Source organism: Pseudorca crassidens, chromosome 6 (assembly GCF_039906515.1).
Source record: "Pseudorca crassidens isolate mPseCra1 chromosome 6, mPseCra1.hap1, whole genome shotgun sequence".
NCBI lineage: Eukaryota > Metazoa > Chordata > Mammalia > Artiodactyla > Delphinidae > Pseudorca > Pseudorca crassidens.
This window is the reverse complement of record NC_090301.1, coordinates 11,646,757-11,668,933: the sequence shown is the minus strand read 5'-3', so window position 1 is coordinate 11,668,933 and position 22,177 is coordinate 11,646,757. Positions and strand designations below refer to the sequence as shown.

The following is a 22,177-nucleotide window of genomic DNA, read 5'->3' as shown; positions in this document are numbered from 1 at the left end:
GGGGCCCCAGCCCAGCCCAAGAGCATGAACCCCAGAGCTCCTCATGCGGTCAACTCCCACTGGATAAAGGGTCAGAGAGCATCCTGTTGAAACTACTTTTAAGCCCAAGATGACGCCGCTGCTGCCTGGGTGCCACTTCAGCAAACTTATGTAACTTCCGTGCCCCTGTAAACGCTCCTCATAAACAGAAATGGAATCCATCCAGGCAGCTAATTGCCAGACGCCAAGCCAACTTCGGGCTCTACGCGTACTTCCTTGTTCCTTATTCATTTCTATTTTTCTCTTCCTTGTTCCTTATTCTTTATCCTATAAAGGCTTCTTGATTTCTCCCCATTTTGCAGTTCTCCAGAACCTCGGGAACAGAGGCTGCCCACTTCATGAGGTGTTAAATAAGATTTGTTTGTACCACCTAAACTGTCTTGAGTTTTAACAACCTTAAAGGGAAGAAACAGATGCTGGGACCCATCGGTCCTGGTCCCCAGTGAGGCCCTGCCTGAGGCGGGGCCTGGGGTCAGGAGCCCTGCTTGTCCTGGTCTAAGGACAATAATGCAAGAATATTCCCCACATCATCTTTGGTAATAACAAGAAAAACTGGAAATCCCATAAAAATCCCAAATGAAACTGACTGAATAAATTATGGTATCTTCATACAATGAAATACCGCACAGGCTGTCTTAGTCTGGGTGCCCCAGAAGCAAATTAGGACACGGCATCAATGCAAACGGTTTAATTGAGAATAAAGGAGACATGGTGAGAAGGAGACGGGATGAAGGAGCAGGGATGTGACACAGAGAAGGAAAGGCAGCCCATAAGGCTGTGCTATCAAGCCAGTTACCACCGTGGGTTACTGGAGCTTAACCCAGAGCGGAAACTCTGGGTGTCAAGGTAGAATACACACCTCAGAGTTATCCGGCCCGGGGTAAGGGAGTTAGGGTGTTTACCTCACTGGTGGAGGGCCACTGACGGTGGGTGGGAAGTGTCTGCTCCTGGGGCTTTGAGAAAGCCCACAGACAAAGAGATGAAGAGACTGGCAGCTGGAGACCCCCCCTTAACTCCCCCCGAAAACAGGAGCACTGAAGTAATAGGCCTCAGGGAAATGCACAGGGCCCAGACACTGAAGGATGAAGTAGGTCTCTCTGGATGGGTATAGAACAGCCTTGTGATACTCATGAAGAAGAAACAGAATGACTGAGCTCCAGGCTCTGCAGTCAGCACCTGTGCGTGAAGCCCAGGCCCACACTTACTAGCTGTGGGACCTTGGGCACGTTTCTTAACCCCCCTGTTCCTCAGCTTCTTTATCTGTCAGTGGCTTGTGGACATAAGAACAATGCATGTAAGGTGTTTAGCATAGTGCCTGCACAGTAATGCTAGCTATCGTTATTATACATGATTGTTATTATAAATAGTTCATTGTTAAGTGGGAAAAAAAAGCCGTGCATCATATGATCCCACCAGTAGAAAAACAAATGGACATACATTTTCTTAACATATATGTTTGTAAACGAACATTTCTAGACGGATATACAAGAAATGGCACGTTACCACATCTCAAGAGTGAAAAATGCAAACCAGGGCAATGATAAAGTCTGTTTTGTGAGCATCTTACCAACAGCAAATGTGACTTTTATAATAAAGATTAATTACGATTTCTTTCATCATTAAGTCATTGACCTTGCTAACATTACCGACAAACTTTAACATCTGCCTAAATTTTATATATCAAAATCATACTTTGTTTGTACTTTCCCTTCTCCTCATGCTTTTTCATCATCATTATAATAGCTACTATTTCTTGAGTATCCATAAAAATACTAAAAGCTCAGCATTTTCAAGGAAGCTTAAATGTATATATATGTGTTACAGAAAAGACAACAATAATATATAAAGTCAATTCTATGGGCACAAACCATCCGGGGGCACTCTGAGGGCATCTTACTTTTCTCTAGGTATTATACAATTTTTAAACTACAATCTAGAAGTAAGAATAAATAATGAATTCAGCTGACCTTTTCTACCTGTTTTAATTAATCTTACTTGGTTTAGATTAATTACCATAAGTGAAAAGCTCCCATTTTTCCTAAATTAAAGGCTCAGGAAATAACTGCTTTTTCATTAAGTATGGAAATTATCTTTGTGTCTTACATATAATTCACACAAACTCCTAAGTTATCTTTTGTGAATGCTGTACTTCACAATAACGTATTATTTAAAAACAACAAAAGGCATGTTTGAACATAAAGGGTAACAGAGTGGACAGCCAATTCACTGGCTATAATTCTCTTTAATGTATTTCATTTTAGACACGTGATGCCGGATCCAGGGAGCTAATGAAACTTTGGGGAGAAAACAAAAAGGAGTGGAAATATTAAGCACAGGGGCAAGAATGATAAAACTCCATTCAAGGGAGTTGACTCCCTGTGCTCCGCAACGGGAGAGGCCACAACAGTGAGAGGCCCGCCTACCGCAAAAAAAAAAAAAAAAAAAATACTCCATTCAACATAGAAATGTGTCCTGGTTTGAGAAAGCGCCATCTAAAACACTCACCAACAGAAGTAAGACGAGGGATGGTAATTTGCATTATTAAATTCTTCCTCCCTCCCTTCCCCCTCCTCCCCAGCCCTGATCGGTCACACCGACATCCTTGCCTTTCACAGACTTCGTTGTCTTATCCCTGAAGTGTCCCTCCCATGCCTTCCATGTCACCTCTCAATCCCCGCCTCCCCCCGCCCCGGAAAGACTCCAGTGATCTCCTGCCCTGGCCCCAAACCCTTCAGAATTAAATGCCTCTCCAAGCCGCCTCTATAATAACACTTCTCACTGGCTCCTGTGATCACCTCTTTGTCTGTAAGTTCCCAGGCCTACATCCACCGGACCGTGAGCTCCTGGAAGACAGAGTCTAGGTGCCCAAGGCCACGATGTTAAGACAGGCAGAGAACAATAAATACTTAATAAAATAACGTTAATAAAATCTTAATAAAATAATTAATCTTAAAAAATAAAATAATTTAAAATATAATAATTAATAAAAATAATTAAAATCTTAATAAATACTTAATAAAATAATAAATAATAAAATAATGTCAGACCCACCCACCCAACCCAAAGGAAGACTGTAAAGGAGGAAAAGGATCTGCTTTATCCTGTCTCTAAACTGACATCCCTGGAAGTCTGGCTGAGAACAGCTATGCAGATCTGAGATGATTCCACGCTGGGGCGAGCAGAGCAAGTGGCCTTGAACACAGTAATGTCTGGTGTCTATTGCTGTTGAGCTATGACACAGGTGTCCTCCATCTTCTTGTCAACCATGCTAAATGGCAAACACAATCCCTACCCTGAAAAGTGAAAAAAACTAACAGAAAGCACTAAATGCCTACTTTTATACGGGGCAGACTGTGGTTTGTTCTCTATGCAGTGCTGTTTTTTCCTCTTAATAGGTATTTTATTATAGGATAAATGTAAAAAATACTCTAAACCTTGTATAACAGTATTAAATCTGTCAGAAAGCTGTTCACAGAAACTTCCCAAACACCAATCTTTGAAATAGTCATGTTAGTTCACCCAATTTGAGTAAATAATTTATCCACAGTGATGGAGAGAACAATTCCACTTTCATTAAGTTATTTCATGTAAAAGAAGGAGTCAGTAATAGAAAAAAAGACGATGTTTAAAAGTAAATAGTTGAGCTTACTAATTTATCAGACTACACCAGAATTAACTTCAGGATGAAGGGGGCATAAATAACAAGCCCAGAAAAGACATTTCTATAACTACAGAATCATTAAATAATCACAGGAATTTTGCATCTTTAAAATAAAAAATTTTAAAGAAATAGTCCACTCCTACCCATGCACCCTCCACCCACGATAGGCAATGGACCACTGCACTGAAGTCACTGTAGCAAAAAGAAAAAATGCCCAGGGGAATGGCTGGCTTCCAGATGTGGGATCTCTGAATTTCTTTTTTTTTTTTTTGCATGGAATTGCCTCTGTGGTTTCCGACTTTCTGTGAGAGACAATGAAGTCAGAAAACGGATTCACTAAATCCAGAAATGCCAATCGGCTTGACAGCTGAGGAAGCTCTGGCATGCCATGGGAAGCCACCAGGCCATCGTCTTCTACCCAAAGGCCAGGCTGACACCGTGTCATCAGACCTGTTACACGCACCTCCCCACTGTGGCTACAGGCGCACTGGCCTCTCGGGCCAGCTGTACAAATAAAGGATGGAGGCAATCGGAGTGGACATGGAATCCTACACCTGGCTCTCTGAAGCCAGAACATTCCTTTAGGATTCTGCCTTGTTAATCGTCTGTGTCAGGCACGTTTCTGGAGCTGGGCTAAGATCAAACTATTTTTATTTCACAACACTTGGTAGACGAGACCAACAGATGTGAGGATATGTACATTTTTAAAACGCAAATCTCCACAAGAGCCTTTTGGGCTGCCACGGACCTGCTTGCCTCCAGGGCCCAAACCCTATGGGGAATGACAAAAATCTAAGAAATCCTTTGTCATTTTAGCAGTATGAGGATTGAGAGAAGTAGCTACAGATATACCATGACAAATGCACGTACAAACACACTTTTTGTGCAACTACTTCTTCCTATTTTTTAACCAGAGAATCAGTGCAAGGAAGTATAAATGAATGAATGAATGAACGAACAAATGAGTAAGAAAGATGCTTTTATTATACTAGTTACACATGAATTTCCAAATTACCCTTGGTCAATAAGATCATGACATTGATCATCAAAAGCGTCGCAGGAAGGGGAGGGTATTTCTTTATTAAGCTTGGTTATGCGCCTCCCAGTGTCCATACCTTTCCTCACTTAATCCAACCAGCAACACTGAGATTTTTATCCCTGTAGAAATGAGGAAAGCCTAGGGGGGTATAGCTTACTCAGACTGAGGTGCCTAGTGAGCTTGAGTTCATACCTGGATCAGTCAGTTTCTCTCCAAACCTCACCTCCTTCCACGGCATCATCCTGGCACCATGGAGGGTCCCTGCACTAAACCACACTCACGCTCTGCCTACCATGACATTTCAACTGCTTCCAGCCTTATCTTATTTGTAAACATTTTAAAAATTTTATCTTGATGTATTTTATTTTCTCTTATGAAGTTATTTTTGGGGGGGAAACAATAATATTCATCAAATGAGTTAAAGACCTCCATTTTTGTGGTTCTCAAATCTAGTTTTCTAGTCCCATCCTCTATCTCTGTTTTCTAGAAACTTTCTTGAATCTTCTTCCCTGTAAATTTACACTCATCATCTCAGAGGTGAGCTCATCCCAGACTAGTTTCCCTGCCTTTTTCTTCCCTGACTCAGCAGACGGCAACTTGGTTCCTTCCATCATTTAAACTCCCCACGCAGCTGTCAGCTTTGGTGATCCCCCTTTCCCTCCTTATCCATTCTGTCCCAAGACCAAGCCTATCACATCTTTCTTTGAATTAAATCTCAGGTGTCGGTCTTTCTTTCATCCCATGTGGAGACCCTGGGTCGTGGTCTGGTCATCTCAGGTGCGGGCGCAAGCACCTGCCTCCCCAGCTTCTCTAACTCCAGTCTCCTCCCCATTTCCACATGTAACTGTCAACCGACCTTCAGCCTTCCCTTTGCTGTGTTATTGCTTCCATCAACACCTGCAATGAGCACAGTCTACCTTCCTCCACCCCAGCCAACCCTAGTCCCTGTGTGTCCACACCTACACCCTCTGCTCCAATTACACTTGCGCCTTCTGTTTGCCTGAGGCAATAGCAGCCTTTGTCCATCGGTAGCTCAAATTCAACCTTCCTCCAACCAAAACTATGATGAGAGCAATGATGAAAATGATGATGACGATGTTAGCGTGCCCTTCACTGAGCACTTACTCCATTCTGGGCACTGACACAGCACTATGCATTCTTCTCATGGAATCTTTACACCCTTAAAGCAAAAAGTCATCCTGTATCTACTTTTTCATTCTGAAATGAGGAAGTTGAGCCTCAGAGAGATGAAGCAAGTGACCCAAGGCCACTTGGCTGCCACCTGGGGGAAGCAGAGTCATACATGCTTCCCTTTTCACCCCAGTCCTTATTAATCTCACTCTGGTACAAACTCTCATGCCCACCCTCAGACAATTAACATAATACCTAAATAGGCTCAGCACCTATTTTCCATTATTGTTTTGTGCACGTTACTTTAATATCTGCTTGGGGTGATGTCGTCCAGTAAGATTTTTGAGGCCAGGAATCTGTGTAAATTTTTATTACCACCTCAGCACCTTGGCTACTGCCTTACACAGTATAAATTCTAAACATATACTCATGGCCTTTTATTATTAAAATCAACAAAGAGGGCTTCCCTGGTGGCGCAGTGGTTGAGAGTCCGCCTGCCAATGCAGGGGACACGGGTTCGTGCCACGGTCCGCGAAGATCCCATATGCCGCAGAGCGGCTGGGCCTGTGAGCCGTGGCCGCTGAGCCTGCGCGTCCGGAGCCTCCGCAACGGGAGAGGCCACAACAGTGAGAGGCCCGCGTACCGCAAAAAAAAAAAAAAAAAAAAAATCAACAAAGCAGCCTTCGGCAGCACCCCTCTGCCTTTTTAACACTTGACTGTAATTCAACCACTCAGCCCCTAGGTGGCACTATAACATCAGTTAAACCCTCAAACGGGAATCAATGCGCAGCTAAAGAGCTGGTGCCTCCAGGGTCCTCCTGCATCACAGATGCAAGGACTGCTGGAGATCTAGAAGGATCATAAAATAATAACAAAAAGGTTTAACTCAAAGAGTAGACAACCCAAGGAGACCGGATTGCAATGGCAGAGTATTTTCTTGTACCTTAAGTTCACCTCACTCAATGAGGGCATAAATTTGTCAGTTTAGCCTGTAGTAACGCTGACTCAGGATCTTCAGCTGTGTTCTTTTTTTTTTTAATGGATGTAAAGTGAATACCATTTTTTTCATAAACATAAGCAGGACAATAAGGTGGTCTTCCAAACCAGTCAGGTGAAACTCACTTATTAATGTCTTTTTATTCGATTAATAAGCTATATTTTCTGTATCTTTTTTTTCTTCCAGGTTCTTTTTTTTTTTTTTTTTTGGCCGTGCCACACGGCTTGTGGGATTTTAATTCCCTCACCAGGGATTGAACCGGCCCTCAGAAGTGAAAGCGTGGAGCCCTAACCACTGGATCACCAGGGAATTCCCTATGCTGTACATCTTAAACTTACACAGTGGTGTATCAATTATATCTCAGTAAAACAGTGGGAATTCCTGAGTCCCAGGTTCGATCCCTGGTCGGGGAACTAAGATCCTGCAAGCTGCACGGTGCACCAAAAAAACAAACAAAAAAGATAAAAAAGATGTACAGCATAATGAATCACAATAAGTGGAGTGAACATCCATCATCTCCTATGGCATAGATACAAAATGTAAGAAAAAGATCAGCTGTTTTCTTAAGAGGCAGCTTGGTGCAGTGGGAAAAAAACACCGCACTGAGAACTAGAAGACACGGCTTTGCCACCGAACGATAAATAAGGTCCCCCACCTACTGTATAGCACAGGGAACTATATTCAATATCTTGTGATAGTCTAAAATGGAAGATAATCTTAAAAAGAATATGTGTGTGTGTGTGTGTGTATAAAACTGAATCACTTTGCTGTACACCTGAAACATTGTAAATCAACCATATTTCAATAAAAAAAAAATAAGGTCACCCCTTGAGCCAGGTCATGGAAGAGTGGTTTTCCCATTTTTAGAAACGGCGTAACATCAGCCCAGCATCGCACACCTGCTGTGGGAACGGAACAGGCAGCGCCGAGAGCTCCTGGTCGGCGTCTGAGAAGCTTGAACCCAGGCGTCTCTCCCTCCCTCTTCCTTGCTCTGCTCTCCTGGTGTCCCTGCCCCAGCCCTGGCCATGTTTTTCTCCTGCCTGTGTCTCCCGTGCTGGCTCCCCTTCCTCTGGGGGCAGGCGGGTTGGGTGGAATTGCCCCTGCAACTCCACTGGGCCGCCCTGCCCTCTTCTTGCTTTCTCTTGGGCAAACTTGTCCATCTCTACGGGGTCAATGACATCCAACTCTGAGCACCCCCTCTATTTCCCTCGCTCACCCGGATGCCCTTCAGGAGCCCCGGCCACACGTCCACATGCAAAGCTGGACTCAGGGTCATCCCCCAAAACGTGCTCCTCGGCCACAGGCTGCCACCCACACAGCTGCTCTCACGCCCCTGGGCGTCCTGGGCGCCTCTAACCGTAACCCCGACCACCCCGCATGGAGCCTCCTTCTCCCGACCAGTCTGCCTCCCAAACATTCCGACACCCATCCTCTCCCCCACCCCGCCCACGCTCACGCCCACGCCCACGCTAAGGCACCGTGACCTCCACCGGGGCAGCGACGGCGGCCTCCTGACGTCCTTCCTAAGGTTGCTCCCACCCCGCACCACCATCACTGTATTCTCCGAAGAGCTGCCAGAACGATCTCCTTATAACACAAATTCAACCTGTTTCTACTCTTCCTAAAGTCTTTCGAATCCTCTGCTTATTCTTCAGGATAAACTGTGTCTCTGCTTTTTCAACTGCATCCCTTACCACTTGCTCCCTCACCTGCAGGATCAAACCTTTCCGGTCACCTTTTGGTCCACCAAACATACCACCCCATCTCCTTCTCAATTCAGGGCCTCAGTAGGGGCTGTTCTCTCTGCCCAAACACTTGCAGTGGTTTGGAGGGTGGCCACAAAAAGATATGTCCACGCCCTAACCCCAGAACCTGTGCATATCACCTTAGGTGGCAAACGATGTGGTAAAGTTAAGGATTTTGAGATGAGGATTTTGTCCTGCGTTATCTAGGTATAAATGCCATTATATGTATCCTTATAAGACATGGAGGGACACGGAGGAAGATCTGAAACAGACACACGGAGGAGAAGCTGATGTGAAGATGGAAGCAGAGATGAGAGTGATGCAGCCACAAGCCAAGGAACGCCGGCAGCACCAGAGGCTGGAAGAGGCAGGGAATGGGGGTCTCCCCTATTGCCTATGGAGAGCGTATGGCAACAGTGACGCCCTGCTGGTGCACTTCTGGCCTCTAGAACTTGTGAGAAAATAAATTTCTGTTGTCTAAAGCCACCAGATATGTGGTCATTATTACAGCAGCCCTAGGAATGAACACACCATGCTTCCACCAGGCCACTGCTAGTTGACCGCCGGTTCCACCAGGTCCAAGCTTCCGAACCGGTCCAAGCTTCCCCGGCACTGTCTACCACACACACACAGGCTCCAGTGCAAAATCAAGGTAGGGCACCAAATATCCACCTGGGGAGGGCACAAGGATCTTCGTCTGTCCTCTTCCCTGATGCATTCCAAGCACCTAGACCGCCCCACGCCTGGCACTCATCAGGCACTCAGAAATAACGGCTGGGAGGTGAACCTGTCTCTCCTGCTGGAGCCCGAGCTCCAGGCCACAGGGACTGTGCTCTTTATCCCCGAGGCCTCACAGCCTCGTCAGACGCCTGGCACACGGGGAACGCTCAACGGCTGTTTGCTGAATGAACGGAAGGAATGAATGTTTATTTGCTGAGTGAACTGCAAGTTCATGTATGTATGACAGAGGAGTGGCAAAAGAGCACCCTGGAGACATATGTTTCCCTGTGGATTTCCTGGCAACTTATTGAAAATGGTATTTGAAAGGAGAAGTACACTTTTCTTTCCTAAAACTCTGTAATTCAGCATTTCAACTAGTTTAGTTGGAGGCTGCCTTTGCACTAGAGAGGTATTCTCAGACTCACAAACACCACTCCCTGTGTTCCTGCGTGGAATACGCCCTGCTTTGAGATGCGCCTTATTTCTCACCAACAACAAAGGCTGACTCCACTTTGGTAATGACCTTGATCCTCTCAAGTTCAGCCTAGTCCCACATTTGCTGAGCTCTGCGCCCGCCTGGCCACGGTTCACACTGGGTCGCAGAGCTCAGCAATCATCGTTGCTATGGGATTGAACTCCACACGGGAGACCAAGGGTTCAGGCTGCAAATCACTGCCCGTTTAATGAGGTGACTGACTGGGGCAGAGATGCCAAAATCTACCTTCAGACGCCTCTGCAACTAGGATTCCTCAGTGAGGTTTCGTACACTTGGCCTGTTTGGTAAATAATACTGGCAAATTATTTAATGAAAGTAGCAGGCAGATATGAGCTTGCTTTCTCTCCTTTTTCAAGCACAAACGCTGGATCTAAAGAGACAGATTGTCAAGCATGCTGAAAGCCATGTTAATTAGTTGGAGTTATTCCTCTGTATAGATATCAGCTATTAGTGACAGCTAATAGGCCAAATAATATAAAATGATAGGCATATATTCCCCCTCTACCCCCCCGGGTCTCCCATACCCTGTTCAGAAATACTTCCTCATGCACTGACATAAAAGATTCATTCTTTCAACTTCTGCAAGTTTTCTATTCTTCAAAATTTAAGCTTAATATTCATGACAAGGAGAACACTTTAACAAGCTAAACCAGTTACAAGCTGGCACGTGGCGGGTTGAATTCTACCAGGAAATTTGTTTAATTGTTAGGCACTATGTTTGTTTGTTTGTTTAATTCTGAATTCTGATGCCTTTACATGACAAGCGCACTGCTCTGCTCCTCATATAGTCCCCAAGGCTGAGGCCCCTTCCCAGGGCCCCTCACTCAGGTCACCTGCTGTCCCCTGAAGGCCGCTGAGTGTGTCAGCATCTATCAGAGAATTCTCCAGTAGAGACACAATGAGCTAGGGAGTTGGCGCTTGGAGGAGAAAGAAGCAGCAAGAAGAAGAAGAAATCAAAACCAAAACACGAAGGGGTGGTGACAGACCAAATGTGCCAACTTCTCCACTGTCACTGGAACTTGCTTCTATCAAAATGTAACATAATTGACTTACGCAAACTTTGGGACATGAAAATAATTGCTCTGAACCATTTATCAGGCTACAGTTAGAGAGTGTACTAGAACGCAGCTGTGTGAGTGATAAAGAGGTTGAATTCTAGAACTTTGTGTGCAAATAATTTAATGATATGAAAAATGTTAACAACAGTTAAAACTACCCAAGGAAATTCCATTTTTATAATGGAATGCAAGCTCTTAGGAGTGTGAGGGACAAGTGAATGAAACTGCAGGAAAGATACTTGTATATACTTTAGTGATTTAAAAGTCCCAAAGGAAAGACTGGTTTGCTGATGTGTAATTTTGGTTTTCAAACCGAAAAAAACTAAGACAGGCCTTGAGTTTTAAGCCATTTGACCTTCTTGTGTATAAAACTACCAAATTGTAAAGTTCTATTGACTTAACAGTTACTAGACTCCCTTGAATGGAAAACAATACAAATATATTTTATTCTGGAAAAATGTACAGAAGGTGTCTTTATTATCAAACTAGTTACTAAAGCAGAACTTACAAAAGGTCCCATCCTAGTCTATGAAGACATGTAATTTTCCCTACAAGAAGACCTCCATCAAAGAAACAGAGATTCTTCCCTTGAAACAGATAAAGAATAATTTAAAATCCTGCCCAAGTCCACCTCATTCATATCCTTAAAGAGGGACCATAATGATGCTTGGGTAAACGTTAGGCAGAGTCACAAAGTACTTTGGAAGCCATTAAATCGCTGTCACATGTGAAAAGTCGTGCCACACATCACAGAACCACAGGGCGTTAGGGCTGGGAGGGACAGGACCAGCCCTCCAGAACAAACCCTTATTTCCCAGGTGAGGGCTCTGAAAACCAAAAAGACCAGAGGGGTAATCCCCAGCGTCCCACACTGAGAATGCAGGATGCTACTGAACCTTTAAAAGGTCTGAGTACAGCAACGGTCATGCTCCTTTCTGTGGCTCAAAGTGCTTATTTCTGGCCCTACCTGAAATTCCAAGAAAATCTGAACTCTGTGAGATGGTCACTTACTACCAGGTTTACATGTTGTGTGTGGGAAAAAAAGACACGGAGGGGAGAGACTTCCCACTAATTCCGTTCCCGTTTCCCTTGGACTTGGCGGGTGTCCCCACATACGTGCTGCATGTGGCCACCAGCTCAGGCTCCCAAATCCTGTCCAGGCTGAACTCTGAATTTTAAGTTATTGATTTATGTGTATTTATTAACTACCTGTTAGGTGCCATCTACTGTGATCACCTCAAAGAAATACCAAAAAAGGACCCCCTTCCCTCAAGGAGGAGAAACAGACATAGGCCACTTCTATTTCTAGAGCATCCACGGTGGGCCGGGAGCCAGCGTGAGCATTTCGCACACGTCCACACAGCCCCCTTTAAGGAGCATGGGCTGACAATCTAATCCAGAGGGTCAGACACACCCACGCTCGAACCCAAGCAGAGCTCCAGGTCAGGGTACGAGAAGCATCACGGGAGGGAAGCAGGTTCACACGGGGGGACCCGTCCACACCGGCTGGGACAGGCAGGAGGCCTTATGGGGGCAGCGTCTCTTCTGAGCTCCTTTGAGGAGGGCTCAAGATGGAGGCCGAGTGGAAGTGGGAAGGCTTTCCAGGAAAGGGTAGAGGTGGTACGTCAAAAATAAATAATAATATAAAATAATATAAAGTAATATATAATAAAATATAATATAAAAATATAATATAAATATACTATATTTATAATATATAAAATATAAAATTTTATATTTATATTTTATAAAATATAATATATAATATATATATAAATTATATATATAATAAAATATATATTTATAATATATATAATATATTAATATATATAATATATAATATAATATATATAATATATATTAATATATATTTATATAAAATAAAATAATATAATAAAATATAAATTTTATATTTTATAAAATATAAAATATAATATATATAAAATAATATATAATAATATATAAAATAATATAAATAATAAATATTGAGTGATTGCTTCCTGGTGGTGAACCCATGGATGATTTATTTTGTGCCTTCTAGTTTTCCAGTATTATCTAAATGGTCTATAATAAGCATATATGAATAGTACAATAAAAACTACTATAATTATTCTTTAAAAAAATAAAAAGGTAGAGGAGTGGGAATATTTAGATTATGTTCAAGGGAGAGTGAGTGGCCCAGCTGATGCAGCAGGAGGTGGTCCAACGGGAGGTCACAGTGATTACTGATGAGAACGCGTGTTGAGGCCGGGCTGTGAGCCTCCAGCGGTACAGCCGTGAGATGAAGGAGCCCCCCTTGGCACCTGCCCTTTGATGCATCCCAACTCCCCCTCAAACCCCAGCTTCCATCTCCAGTTGAAACCCTCACCCAGCCTGGCACCCAACCCTCGCTGCAGACACAGCAGTTTTGATTTGGGGCTGAACAAACCACTCACTCAGCCATTCAACCATACGAGAGGAATCATTTCCCTCTTAGGAAGGCCTGGCTGTTCCACTCACGGGCTATGCCGCCTCGGGCAGAGCCTCAACCCTCGGAATTCGGTACGTTCCTATCTTTACAGTGCACCTTGAGCTGTCCTCGAGAGATGATGTGCGAGTTGGCTGGTCGCCTCCAAACCACCTGCCGGGTATGCACGAGCCACGTTCCCAAATTCCTACCTGGAAAACATCACCAGCAACCTGTGCCGTCACAAAGGACCCGTCTGTGCCGGGAAGGGCAGAGGTTGGCGGTGCTCCGCACACAGCTCCCCCTGACCACCCAGAAGCAGGGACGCAGACAGCGGGGCGGGGCGCAGCCCACCCCCGTGAGCCCTCCTGACCCACGGCGCTGAAGACTGTGTGATGGGAGAGACAGAGCATCCTCTACACGTGCAAATGCTTACGATGGTTTTAGGGCCCAAGGACACAGAAGACAAAGCACCAGGCAGGTAAATATGAGAAAACTGGGCAGAGGAAACTGCCAGGCTTGGGCAGATTCAAGCCGCCACTAGGGCTCCCAAAAGTTAGGGCTAAAACTGGTGTTTGAACCTGAGTGTAATCCTCTTCTCATTGATCATGGGGCAAACTCGGGGGCTGAGACCAAATACCAGGAGGTGGTTCCTGCCTCTTCCACATACTAGCAGGTTATTTAAAATTCTTGTAAATCCAGATTCCTTGTACTGACCAATGGAAATACTGGTAATAATCCTACTGGCCTCGCAGAGTTGCTGTAGGATTAAAGCAGGGTTTCTCAACCTCGGCACTACTGGCGTTCGAGGATGGCTAGTTCTTTCAGTTCTTTCATGTGGGGCCGTCCTGTGCATTGTAGATATTGAAGGGCATCCGTGGTCTGTGACTCACTAGAACCAGTAGCACCCCCCTCCATCCAGCTGTGACAGCAAAAAAAAAAAAACGTCTCGACATCATTAAATCAGAGGCCCACACCTAGCCGGCTTCATCAAAACAACTGTCCCTCTTTGTTTTGTGATGTCCCCATCCCATTCCTGCCACGGAGCTGATCACTACATTCTTCTTGGGCCTCAAGCTCAAAGGGTCTTAAAATCTTGGCACGTTTATAGGGACAACCTCACACAAACGCCAGGCTTTCTTCCTGAGTATTGTGTCCATTGACATGAAAAAAGCTAAAGCACTTCTGCTCTTTTTTAGGGTCCTAACTTTGTTTCCTGGAAATGCAGTTTTTAAATTGTATCATGAAAGTGGCTGGGAAAAGCTCGAGATAAATTCTGATCACCAAAATTTTACTGAAGAAGAAACAAATCCGTTTAAGTAGAAAGCGATCTGCCATAACTTCAGCTCAACAAGGTAGCTGCTTACAGCAAGAACACAACGAAGGACCTGCACATGTGTCACACAACTCGTGTGACGATAAAGCAATGCTGTGGGAGAAAAAATGGTCCTTTCTCTCAGAAAGGTAACATTTCACCTCCTTGTTGACTCATCTTGACTGATTTGTGTTTTTTCAGTGTCACACACAGCCCTGTGGGATCGATTTGGACATGTTTCAAAACGATCACTGATCTGACTCAAAAACTGTCCAAAACTTCTGAAACATACTCTTTTCTTGGAAGATTGTGGGAGTATTTTTAATCAAAAGGATGGTTTGATCTAATACTCCAGCACAGATGAGTTAGTGCCTGCCAATTGCTGCTGTCAGAATATACGAGAGAGGTTCATAAATAAATGTGTAAGAGACCCTATATGCTGTCAGGGTTACTGTGCATCTCAGGGCAGAGAATCGGGTGTAGTCATCAAGAGCACCGTCCTGGGTGGACTTAATTGCTCTGTGCTGAAGTCTTCGACACTGCAAAGATGGTACCATAAGATGGGAAGAGAGTTGTTGTGTGGGATCAGTGAGCTAAAGCATTTTGAGCACATAGGACAGTGCCTGGCACATAAGAAGCACATGATAAATGCAGCTCTCACTTTGATTACAGAACACTATTCCACGGGATTTTAATAGGTGCTGTCCAAACAAGCGTCATGTGGTCAAATGTCTGGAAACACTACTTTAAACAAAGTTAAGTAGGTTTTTTTTTTTTTTAACTCACTGCAGAATTTCTCAGACAGAGCCTTTAAAATGTTGATATACAACATGAATATCAATAATGGCGACCCGGCATGGACCATTCGCACCAGGATCCTTTCTGTACAAGGTGATTCTACAAAATTTTAAGTGAACACAACATTATTGCTGAGAGTGGGTAGAACGTTGGACGGAAGAGTTCTAGAACTTACTCATCTTGCGTAACTGAAGCTTTATGCCCTTTGATTAGTAATTTCCCGTTTCCCGCTCCCATTTCCCATGCTGATTTTTACATCACTTACCCGAGACCCCTTTTCAGGAAAGCACTGGCAAAGAGAGCAATCTCTTCCCCCGCAGGGACCAATAAACTTCTTTCCACCCTAGAAAGTGAAGAATCTGCTTTAGTTTACCAGTATTCATCACCTCGATGGGTACATGGTAAATACCTTATAACAAGCACTGTTGGTTTATCTAACTCATGAGAATGTCACAGTATAATTTTACCTCTGAAACTGTGAAACGACTAATATTGATATATAAAAAGGCAAAAAACTTACATTGTGGCTTGATAATAAAAGAGTTGATGGTTATGTGAGCAGGATAAAAGTTTATGTGAGCCAGGATTAAAAAAAAAAACTCCTGAAGCTACGCTGCTTTAATCAGAATCTTCTGCAATCTCTCTCTCGGTAAGATTTCGTTTACCAAGTTGTGAACAATCTTAGAATGTTAACTATGTAGTTGTGTACACAACTAGACACCACAGTGGTGTCAAGTTTAAATTATAAGCTTGGCTTTTTTTCAATAAGACCCTCTTACTTTATCTCCAAGATCAGCTAGGGTATGTGTCCCACAGGGAGGCCCTCCTGGGTCAGAACTGCAGTCATAGCCTTGGACTCGGATTAAAATTAGTCTTCCTACAATTTGCTCCAAGATGGCTCCCTCTAATGTGTGTCTCAACCAGAAAGCTCTTGGACTTCAATAACTTGAGCACTTTCCCCACTTTTAGCTAGCTTTTCTTCAACTCTCTTTAGAGAATGACCCCACAGTCGCATCTCGTCTTAACTTTAACACACACACACGCACATGCACGCACGCCCCGTGGGAAGAATCAGCCCCTTTTTCTCACAAATTCTATGTATATGGTGAGTCATCAGTCACTTCAATACAGTAGTCCCAGAGGAACTGTTTCCATAAGTAGATCCTCAACGACAGCCAGCATCATGCACCTGCAGTGAAAATGCACTGAGCATTTGTTCACAGACAGGGGTGCACGTTGAGAGGGAGGATGTGGTAAAGCAGCTCTCGGTGCCAGGAGTCGTAGGTGTGGACAGGACCACACGCTTCTATAACCGATAGATCTCTTAAAACTAACGACACTGTAGACTTTAGCCTTTAGACCAACATATAACGGGGAAACATAAAGGAACTGAACCAATATGTACAGTTCTGATAGAAGATATATATACATAACTATACAAACATACTTATGTGCATAAATATACATGAATATACATATGTACACATGAAATACACAAATGTATACATACGAATGTATATGTGATGGGAGGGAAAGGAGTCTGAGCAGCATTCATTTTTCTTTTCAATCATACCATTAAGACCTCTTTTTTCTTGAAAACTATGTGCAGACACAATAAAAAATCTTTAACTTAAGCACTAATAAAAAGGACATCTTTATAAACATAATGCTTATGGGTCATTAAAAGTATATAAAAATTCAAACCTTGACAAGAGCCAAGCAAGTAGATAATTTAAGTTTAAAAAAATGTATTTGAAGTTTCAGAAACATATGCCTCTCGAATTTTGAGGAACCCTGTTATCTATAAATGCAGAAACAATAAGTTCAAAACCCTGATTAGGTAAAAACAATTTTTTAAACGCTCAGGGCCAGGTCAGGACAGCATGAAAGCACTTAAAATAACTAGGCTGAACACTTGGGTTCATTTAAGGTTGGGATTCATTACTATGTGTTCAGTGAAATATCAAAATAACCAGAGAAAAAAGAAGGTCGGTTGATTAGATGGCTTGAAAATAAAGGCAAGTTTGTTTTTTTTTAACTTAATTGTGCCAAGCATCATTGAGATGTTTGTAGCAAAATTAAATTTCAGACAAGAATCAGTTTAAAGTAGATTAGCAGAATTCTAATAAAGGAACACATGTAAAGCTTTGACTTGGACCAATAAAAGAAAAAAGCGAGGTGATTTCAGTCCCTACAAAGTTCTTCTACATCAGACATATCCCCAAAAACATCACTTTAAAGGGGGGGCATTTATAGAGGAAGAAACTGCACCTCAGAAACAGATTGTATAATCCCATTAAAAAGAGATCAAGACAATATCTCAGACAAGTCAACACCCAAAATATAAACCACATTCACTGGGAATACAGTGGCATTCTCAAAAACCAGTGTCATTCTTCTTCAAAGAAAAGAAAAGTCACTATCTATTTTATCTCAGATATTTTTAAACAAATATTTGTTGCATAGAAAGTTAAAGAAAATATTTTACTAACTTCCAGGTTAGTAATCAGTCTTGCATTTTTTACTTTTATTGGGTTTTCTTGGCAAAACAAATAACATATGCACATGATAATTCAAACAGTACAACATAGTGTAATGGAAAAAAGATATTTTATCTTCCAACTCTGGCCCCCGGTTCCCTCCCCTAAAGGTAATCGCTCTCTTCAAACCTGTGTCTGGGCATTTATGAGCATATTTACACAATGATCACACACACACACACACACACACACACACACACACACACTTTTGGTGATTTTTGTCCTTGTCTTATTTTTACCCAAATGGTATATTTCTTTGTACCTTGCTTTTCTCACTTAATCATTCTGAATTAAAACATATGACTATCCACCAAACAAAGTACTATTTAATCAGTCCTTATTGATGGTCATTTCATTATCTCCCTTTTTTGCTATCAAACACTACCTTTAAACTAATATTCTTGTGCATACACCTTTATGCAGAAGTCAGAATAAATATGTATGATAAATTCCAAAAAGGGAAATTGCTATGTCAACAGGCATGTGCATTTAAAATCCTGATAGATAATGCCAAATTGCCTTTAATAGAGATTGCATCAATTTATTTCTCTCCCTTTAAAACCCACCTACAGTAGAGCCACTCTCTGTGTGAAATCTCTAGAATCTTCGCATACCAGAATTTGGCAGGAAGGTCCAGGATAGAATAATCTTTGGTTCAGGAGTTATATGCACTTATATGAGACATAAGTAACAAAGGAAGTAAAATTTAGTGCTCTGTAGACTTCTGTAATAGAAAAAAAAGAATGTAATATAAAAGAAACTTAGAAAAGTCAGATAAGAGAAAAAATAATTCACACACAAATATTTCAGTATGTTTCTGTTCATTATTTGAGGTGATTCTCTGAAATGCCTGAGAACTAAGTTGGGCAAATTTTATCATGCCCACTTCCCACAGGAGAAAACTGAGTCTTGAATAGGTTAAGAGATGAATCAGTGGCAAAGCCAAAAACCTAGGGCGCCCTATTCTTCAATGCATGTGCTTTTGCTCCTGACTAAAAGGGAAAGGAGAATGCATGGCAACTTTCTATTTTGATTCACTCTGCAAAGACCTATGATAACTTGAAATCACCGAAGTTGGATCGGGTGGATCCAAGCTAGTGGACGGATAGACAGACGTGTGTTCACTAGCGTGACTTAAACCAGTCTGGCTTTCTCAAGATGAACCTGACTAAAGGCTGCCTCTAGTAGGATTTCCTAGAAATGTCTGAAGTTGGGTTTAATAACTTAGATTCTCTAGAGAGGAGGCAGAAGAAAGAGGACTTATTACGGAATGTTCTAGGCTTATCCTTCTCCAGAATTAAAACGTTCAAATTTAATCTTATACTTCTTGATTTAATCTTGTAATGGCCCGGCTGCTTCCTGCCCACTCTGAAAAAAGTTTTGAAGAAAGGGTTATATTATAAAACAAAAAAAAATCTCTAATACCTATGCAATTTGGTAATCAGTCTTAACTGTAGAATATAAAAGAAACCTTAGAGTTCATCTAATCCAACACTTCATTTTTACAGATGAGAGAATAATCCCAGAGAGTGAATTGTTTAAAAGTATAATAAAGAAAGAAGAATGAACAAAACCCAAAGGTTTTCATCATAAAGGAAGGAAATAAATCATAAAGATCAGAGCAGAAATAAATGAAATAGAGACTAGAACACAAGAGAAAAGATCAATGAAACTAAAAGCTCACTCTCTGTAAAGGTAAACAAAATTGATAAACCTTTAGCCAGACTCATCAAGAAAAAAAGGAGAGGGATCAAATCAATAAATCAGAAATGAAAAAGGAGAAGTTACAACTGACACTGCAGAAATACAAAGGATCATAAGAGACTACTACAAGCAACTATATGCCAATAAAATGGACAATCTATAAGAAATGAACAAATTCTTAGAAAGGTATAATCTGCCAAGACTGAACCAGGAAGAAATAGAAAATATGAACAGACTAATTACAAGCACTGAAATTGCATGTGTGATTTAAAAACTCCCAACAAACAAAAGTCCAGGACCAGATGGCTTCACAGGCCAATTCTACCAAACATTTAGAGACGAGCTGACACTTAACTTTCTGAAACTATTCCAAAAACTTGTACAGGAAGGAACACTTCTGAACTCATTCTATAAGGTCACCATCACCCTGATACCAAAACCAGACAAAGATATCACAAAACAAGAAAATTATAGGACAATATCACTGATGAACACAGAGGCAAAAATCCTCAACAAAATACCAGCAAACCAACTCCAACAATACATTAAAAGGATCATACACCATGATCAAGTGGGATTTATCCCAGGGATGCAAGGATTTTTCAATATCTGCAAATCAATCAATGTGATATACCACATTTACAAACTGAAGAATAAAAACCATATGATCATCTCAATAGAGGCAGAAAAAGCCTTTGATAAAATTCAACATCCATTTATGATTAAAAAAAAACTCTATAGAAAGTGGGCATAGAGGGAACATACCTCAACATAATAAAGGTCACATATGGCAAACCCACAGCTAACATCATACTCAATGGTGAAAACCTGAAAGTATTTCCTCTAAGATCAGGAACAAGACAAGGATGTCCACTCTCACCACTTAACTCAACATAGTTCTGAAAGTCCTGGCAATCAGAGAAGAAAAAGAAATGAAAGGAATCCAAGTTGGAAAAGGAGTAAAACTGTCACTGTTTGCAGAGATGACATGATACTATACATAGTAAATCCTAAAGATGCTGCCAGAAAACTACTAGAGCTCGTCAATGAATCTGGTAAAGTTGTAGGATACAAAATTAACGTACAGAAATCTCTTGCATTCCTATACACTAACAATGAAATATCAGAAAGAGAAATTAAGGAAACAACCCCATTTACCATAACATCAAAAAGAAAAAAAATACCTATGAATAAACCTACGTAAGGAGGCAAAAGACCTGTACTCTGAAAACTATAAGTCACTGATGAAAGAAATCAAAGATGACACAAACAGATGGAAAGATATACTATGTATTTGGATTGAAAGAATCAATGTTGTCAAAATAGCTATACTACCCAAGGAAATCTACAGATTCAATGCAATCGCTATCGATTTACCAATTGCATTTTTCACAGAACTAGAACAAAAAAATGTTTAATTTGTATGGAAACACAGAAGACCCCAAATAGCCGAAACAATCTTGAGAAGAACGGAGCTGGAGGAAACACGCTCCCTGAATTAAGGTTATACTACAAAGCTACAGTAATCAAAACAGTATGGTACTGGCACAAAAAACAGACATAAACATCAATGGAACAGGATAGAAAGCCCAGAAATAAAACCATGTACTATGGTCAATTACTCTACAACAAAAGAGGCAAGAATATACAGCAGAGAAGAGACAGTTTCTTTGATAAGTGGTGCTGGGTAAACTGGATAGCTACATGTAAAAGAATGAAATTAGAACATTCTCTAACATCATATACAAAGATAAACTCAAAATGGATTAATGTGTTGGTGGGAATGTAAATTGATACAGCCACTGTGGAGAACAGTATGGAGGTTCCTTTAAAAACTACAAATAGAACTACCATATGACCCAGCAATCCCACTACTGGGCATATACCCTGAGAAAACCATAATTCAAAAAGAGTCATGTACCAAAATGCTCATTGCAGCTCTATTTACAATAGCCTGGAGATGGAAACAACCTAAGTGTCCATCATCAGATGAATGGATAAAGAAGATGTGGTACATATATACAATGGAATATTACTCAGCCATAGAAAGAAACGAAACTGAGCTATTTGTAATGAGGTGGATAGACCTAGAGTCTGTCTTACAGAGTGAAGTAAGTCAGAAAGAGAGAGACAAATACCATATGCTAACACATATATATGGAATCTAAGAAAAAAAAAGGTCATGAAGAACCTAGGGGTAAGACGGGAATAAAGACACAGACCTACTAGAGAGTGGACTTGAGGATATGGGGAGGGGGAAGGGTAAGCTGTGACAAAGCGAGAGAGAGGCATGGACATGTATACACTACCAAACGTAAGGTAGATAGCTAGTGGGAAGCAGCCGCATAGCACAGGGAGATCAGCTCGGTGCTTTGTGATCACCTGGAGGGGTGGGATAGGGAGGGTGGGAGGGAGGGCGACGCAAGAGGGAAGAGATATGGGAACGTATGTATATATATAACTGATTCATTTTGTTGTAAAGCAGAAA

General features: G+C 41.9%; 1 protein-coding gene across 1 annotated transcript in view; it reads right to left on the bottom strand.

Moving 5' to 3' along the window:
* Positions 1-22,177, bottom strand: part of COL4A4 (collagen type IV alpha 4 chain) — a 135,821-nt gene that overhangs the window by 90,780 nt on the left and 22,864 nt on the right. Inside the window, exon 4 of the mRNA XM_067740375.1 lies at positions 15,711-15,788. Coding sequence (XP_067596476.1) covers positions 15,711-15,788 — 78 coding nt within the window. The remainder of the gene's footprint in view (positions 1-15,710; positions 15,789-22,177) is intronic.